This window comes from Babylonia areolata, chromosome 1 (assembly GCF_041734735.1).
Source record: "Babylonia areolata isolate BAREFJ2019XMU chromosome 1, ASM4173473v1, whole genome shotgun sequence".
NCBI classification, from domain to species: domain Eukaryota; kingdom Metazoa; phylum Mollusca; class Gastropoda; order Neogastropoda; family Buccinidae; genus Babylonia; species Babylonia areolata.
In genome coordinates, this window is record NC_134876.1 from 44,146,034 (window position 1) to 44,152,229 (window position 6,196).

At 44.7% G+C, this 6,196-nt stretch overlaps 1 protein-coding gene across 6 annotated transcripts in view; it reads left to right on the forward strand.

Moving 5' to 3' along the window:
- Nucleotides 1-6,196, forward strand: part of LOC143283250 (prominin-1-A-like) — an 84,498-nt gene that overhangs the window by 38,081 nt on the left and 40,221 nt on the right. For all 6 annotated transcript variants that reach the window (XM_076589427.1, XM_076589451.1, XM_076589458.1 and 3 more), the window contains exons 8-11: nucleotides 873-941; nucleotides 3,499-3,562; nucleotides 4,639-4,721; nucleotides 5,724-5,797. In XM_076589427.1, the coding sequence (XP_076445542.1) occupies nucleotides 873-941; nucleotides 3,499-3,562; nucleotides 4,639-4,721; nucleotides 5,724-5,797 (290 nt within the window). The remainder of the gene's footprint in view (nucleotides 1-872; nucleotides 942-3,498; nucleotides 3,563-4,638; nucleotides 4,722-5,723; nucleotides 5,798-6,196) is intronic.

The following is a 6,196-nucleotide window of genomic DNA, read 5'->3' on the forward strand; positions in this document are numbered from 1 at the left end:
CCAGGGGAGACCACTACTTTCGTTTTCATAGTTCTCTAGGGACTGTTATTGGGCACAGGGCAGGGATCACTCCCCTTCCAGAGTACGCACCAGTGGTATGTTATGTTACACAAAATTTTAGGAAAAACATTTAGTTTTCTGTGCCTGCCCTTGATAATGAGAGAAATGCTTGCTGTCTAAACAACAGGTCAAGAATGGTCATACATACGCAGTCTGTTAGTGGATGACAAGTGAACACACGAATTGCAAACCACTAGCGCAGGTTGAAGAAAGAATGCTGCTCTGCTTTTGTATATATATATATTTTTTTAAAACCCTACTAATAATGGAAATATGGATAAGTGTGTGAACAAATGAATAAGATTGTAAATGAATGAATGAACAAATGAATAAAAAAAAAAAGCAAGCATGCAGATAAGTGGAATTTGAGTGAAATAAAGGTGCTAGCCTGATCTCTCATCTTTCTTTGAGTTATACAGCTTTTTTTGTAATTGTTTGTTGATCAGCATTTTGTTGTGAAGAATTCCTATGATGTGCATAGACAGTTTCCAGGCTTTTACACAGATAATGAACATTACGAATTATAGCAGCAAAGAAACATTTTTTTTTATGGATCGCATTGATGATTGATATTTTTTCAATGCACAGATGGAGATTCATGAGACATTGTGTGCTTATGTGTGTGTGTGTGTGTGTATGTATGTGTGTGCGTGCATGCACGCACGTGTGTGTGCCTCTGTGTGTGTGGTGTGTGTCTGTTTGTGAGAGTGATCACGTGCACTGTGTGTGTGGCATGTGTCTGTGTGTGAGAGCGTGACTGCATGTCTGCACCTTTACTCCTGTGTGTTGATGTGTATGTGTGCAATTTACAGCTGAACGACCTGAGCAGCGAGGCCCAGAAGCTGGCCAACTCTGTGAACCTGGAGGCCTACATCAGACAGGTCAGTGTCTCAGTATGCCATGTCCTGTCTTCTCTCCTGCTCCTCCTACATCAGACAGGTCAGTGTCTCAGTATGCCATGTCCTGTCTTCTCTCCTGCTCCTCCTACATCAGACAGGTCAGTGTCTCAGTATGCCATGTCCTGTCTTGTCTCCACCTCCTACATCAGACAGGTCAGTGTCTCAGTATGCCATGTCCTGTCTTGTCTCCTCCTGCTCCTACATCAGACAGGTCAGTGTCTCAGCTTGCCATGTCCTGTCTTCTCTCCTCCTGCTGCTCCTTCATCAGACAGGTCAGTGTCTCAGTTTGCCATGTTCTGTCTTCTCTCCTGCTCCTCCTACATCAGACAGGTCAGTGTCTCAGTATGCCATGTCCTGTCTTGTCTCCACCTGCTCCTACATCAGACAGGTCAGTGTCTCAGTTTGCCATGTCCTGTCTTCTCTCCACCTCCTCCTACATCAGACAGGTCAGTGTCTCAGTATGCCATGTCCTGTCTTGTCTCCACCTTCTCCTACATCAGACAGGTCAGTGTCTCAGTATGCCATGTCCTGTCTTGTCTCCTGCTCCTCCTACATCAGACAGGTCAGTGTCTCAGTATGCCATGTCCTGTCTTCTCTCCACCTTCTCCTACATCAGACAGGTCAGTGTCTCAGTATGCCATGTCCTGTCTTCTCTCCTGCTCCTCCTACATCAGACAGGTCAGTGTCTCAGTATGCCATGTCCTGTCTTCTCTCCTCCTGCTGCTCCTACATCAGACAGGTCAGTGTCTCAGCTTGCCATGTCCTGTCTTCTCTCCTGCTGCTCCTACATCAGACAGGTCAGTGTCTCAGTATGCCATGTCCTGTCTTCTCTCCTGCTGCTCCTCCTACATCAGACAGGTCAGTGTCTCAGTATGCCATGTCCTGTCTTGTCTCCACCTACATCAGACAGGTCAGTGTCTCAGTATGCCATGTCCTGTCTTGTCTCCACCCACATCAGACAGGTCAGTGTCTCAGTATGCCATGTCCTGTCTTGTCTCCTGCTCCTCCTACATCAGACAGGTCAGTGTCTCAGTATGCCATGTCCTGTCTTCTCTCCTCCTCCTACATCAGACAGGTCAGTGTCTCAGCTTGCCGTGTCCTGTCTTGTCTCCTGCTGCTCCTACATCGGAGGGGAAAGATAGTAATAGTGACAATGATGTTAATGACAACTACAACAGTAAGAATGATAATGATAATAATAATAATAATTTAAAAAAAAAGTATTTACATAGCACTGATTCATGTACAGAGACTAAATTGAACCCCTCACACACCAGTCATACACTTGCATGCAAGGAGGATGGTGACAGAATGGTAGAGACGCTCAGCTGCCAACGGAGAGTCCGTGAGGGTGTGGGTTTTCATCCCGCTCTCGCCCTTTCTCCCAAGTTTGACTGGAAAATCAAACTGATCATGTCGCACTTGGCACACAGAAAAAGAATCCACGGCAACAAGAGCGTTGTCCTCTGGCAGAATGATGTTAACTCACTCAGTACGGCCAGTCCTCTCTTCTCCTCTACATAGACCCCTTGGATGTCCAATGGGTGTCTGAATGACCCAACCTTTAGCTTCCGTCGTCAGAATTGTGGCATTCTTTGTCAACATTCACCTCTTCAGTATAAGAGCCTTCCGCTTGCAATATTTTGATGATGGTAACTGGGGTGAAACGCTGTTAACGTCGTCTCTTTCGCCGTTCGTATGGAGAGAGTTAAAAGAAATCCACTCTGATAGGTGCACAAACATGTGTGCATGCACTCCAGGCCTGACAAGCGTGTTGGGTTGTGCTGCTGTCTGGCATCTGCCCAGCAGGTGTGGTGTAGCGTGTATGGTTTTGTCCGAACGCAGTGACGCCTCCTTGAGAAACTGAAATTGAAACTGAAACTTGCATGTATAACTGTAATTCAGAGAGATTAAAAGCAAAACTCGTAGATACATGCAAACAGAAACCTGGAGAAACTGGAGCAGGAAAGGGCAGGTGAGAGGGTGTGTGTGTGTGTGTGTGTGTGTACATGGGTGTTGGGGGGGGGGGGAGGTGGGGGGGGGAGGTGAGGAGGGGGGCTGTTTTGGAAAGAGGTTTTAAGGCCAGACTTTGAGTGTAAAGATTTGATAAAGTGAACAAAAAAAGAATACAAGGAGAAGGGGACGGGGGATGTTGGGGCGTGGGAGGTGTGTGTGTGTGGGGGGGGGGGGATAGGAAATGGAATTTGGCTTCAGGGCATTTTAGCTATTAAGCTGAAATCTGTTCATGAACTGTAGTGTGTGTGTGTGTGTGTGTGTGTGTGTGATATATTTTGAAACTGTGTCATTGGCCATGAGGTCCGTGTGACAAGGGTCATTCCAGGTGGCATGCGTCATTGCATCAATATGTTTTTTTTAATAGCTTTTTTCTGTGTGTGCATGATTGTTAGAGTTGGGGTACTGTACATTTATTGTGTTAACGAGCTGAAGCGAGGAAATAATTGCATTTGAGTGTTTGTGTGTGTGTGTGTGTGTGTGTGTTTGATGTCTGAAGTGAACCATGTTTTTGATCTACCAACAGGCAGAGGAGACCATTGACCGAACCAAGAACACCACCACTCAGAGTGTGAACGACGGCATCGACAGTGAGCACTTCGGACTGTTTACTTTGTCTGTATGCGTATTTGTGTGTGTATGTGTGTGTGTGTGTGTGCACGCGCGCGTGTGTGTGCGCACATGCATGTTTGTGAGGGTATGTGCGTCTGTGTGCGAATGTATGCATGCATGCATGCATTTGTGTGTATGATGTTTTGTGTGTGTGTTGTGTGTGTATGTGTGTGTGTGTTTCTAACAATATCATGTGAGAATTGATGACTTCCTTTGTGAATGATTCTGTGTACATCTCACAGGAACTGCATCATTTGTACAAGAAGTGATTCGTTCTTTTGTGGTTGTTACTGTGGCTATCTGTTGATCAGTTCTCTCATGAATCATCACTTTGTCTGTATTCAGTTATGACTGGTTGGGAGAACGTTTTCCTGACATTTAGAGATGTTGAAGATTATAACTCAGTTTTGTCTGTTTTAAAGCTGATGATTACGCGCGCGCACACACACACACACACACACACACACACATGCACGCGTGGACGCCAACCAGTCCTGCTATGTGAGAACTGTAAAATATCGAGAATAAAGAATGAAACAACAAAAGAAACAGAAAACAAAGAAGAATGAGCCAAACAAAAAAGCTTAAAGATTATATGAATTGCCACTTTGCATTGTGTTTTTTTTTTTTTTTTAATTTTTGAAATCTTACAGAACAGGAACAAATTATTCACTGTGCTATTTTCAGACAGTGTAATTGAGAAATTCCTTTTGATCATGCAACACAGACAGACACACACACACACACACACACACACACACACACACACACACACACACACACACACACACACACAGAGAAAAATTGAGAGACAAGAAATAGAGAGGCAGAGACCAGGAGAGCAAAAGTACCAGTTTCATGAGGTTTGTTGCCTCGTCTCAGAAGCAGTCGTGGAAGTAGTAGTTGTAGCAGCAGTAGTAGTAATGAAGGACTGGCTCAAAAGCCTAAGCCTTGCAGCTGATAAGCGTTCCACCTGGGTTTTGCAAGTCACATGTGTGTATTCTGTCAGTCTGACACTGTTTCCTCCTTGTTGCTGTCGTTGATGTGTGTGCAGGCGCCACAGATTCTGTGAACACGGTGGAGACCAACATCAGAGACGGGATTGCAGACTTCCGGTCAAAAGTGCACAGCTCTGTGGTGAGTTAGGCGCTCAAAGAGACCTCCCCTCTCTTTAAAAAAAAAAGTGTGTGTGTGTGTGTGTAAGTTGAGAGGCAGAGAGAGGTGAAAGAGAGAAATAAGTATTTTTTATTGTTTTTTTGTTGTTGTTTTTTTGTTTTGTTTATTGTTTAGAAAGAACAAAATGAAATGAAATTTAAAGGAGATAAGCTCTTAACATGTTTGTCTTTTCTCAGAGAGAGAGAGAGAGATGGGGAGAAGGGGGATGGAAAGAGAGAGTTTGAGAAGGAGAGGAGGGTTTTGTTGCATGTTTATGATACTAGCGCACAGACCTACAGAAACAAGGGCAGATTTGTGATTGTGTACATTTACACACACACACACACACACACACCCACACCCACACACACCCCACACATACATACATGTACAAAAACATGCTTATATACACACATATATTCTCTCTCTCTCTCTCTCTCTCTCTCTCTCTCTCTCTCTCTCTCTCTCTCTCTCTCTCCCCTTTCTCTCCCCTTTCTCTCTCTCTCTCACACACACATATATATTCACACACACACACACACACACACACACACACAGACACACACACAGACACACACACACATATTCTCACACACACACACACACACCTCCCCTCCCCCTCCCCACCCCCCATTTTCTACTCATGGAAACGTACACAAGTCAGCTGTCTTTGAATCACAAAATACTGTGCAAGTAAATAGTGCACATACATGCACAGAGGAGCAGACACAGCAGTCTCCACCTTGTTCCTCAAACTGTAAGCAGCTGTAATTTTATTGATCATCAGAAATGGAACAATATGTGCAAAGCCTGTTGATCAAGAAGCTTGCCCCCGAAAAGTAGTTGTTTTTTTTTACCTGAAAATGCTTTGGCCAAGGTTTGCCATCAGCTTCATCATCTTGTGTAGAACAGCTTGATAAGAGTCCAGGTGTATGTTCTTTTTTTTTGTTATAAACTTACTTTCTTTTTTTTTTTTTTCATCAGCTGGATGAGACGGCAAGAGTTCGCAGAGAGCTGAAGACAACACAGGCTGACATCACCAAGTACAGCAAGTATCTGTAAGCTGTTCTTACTCCTTCATTTCTTTGCAGTGCGGCCACACTGTAGCACTGAAGATGTGTTTTTTAACACAGACCGCATGTGTGTTTGTGTGTGTGCGCGCGTGTATGTGTGTGTGTGTGTGTGTTGTAGGTCACATAACATGAAAAAAGTTGTGGATGTGGAGTTGTATATTCTGGATGAAAATGAAAAAACCTGAAGCTGAGTGGTGATGTCTGTTGTGCAGGTGGTGTTGGGGTCTGGGTGTGAGCTGTGTGGTGATGTCTGTTGTGCAGGTGGTGTGGTGGTGATGTCTGTTGTGCAGGTGGTACGGAGGACTGGGTGTGAGCTGGGTGGTGATGTCTGTTGTGCAGGTGGTACAGGGGTCTGGGTGTGAGCTGGGTGGTGATGTCTGTTGT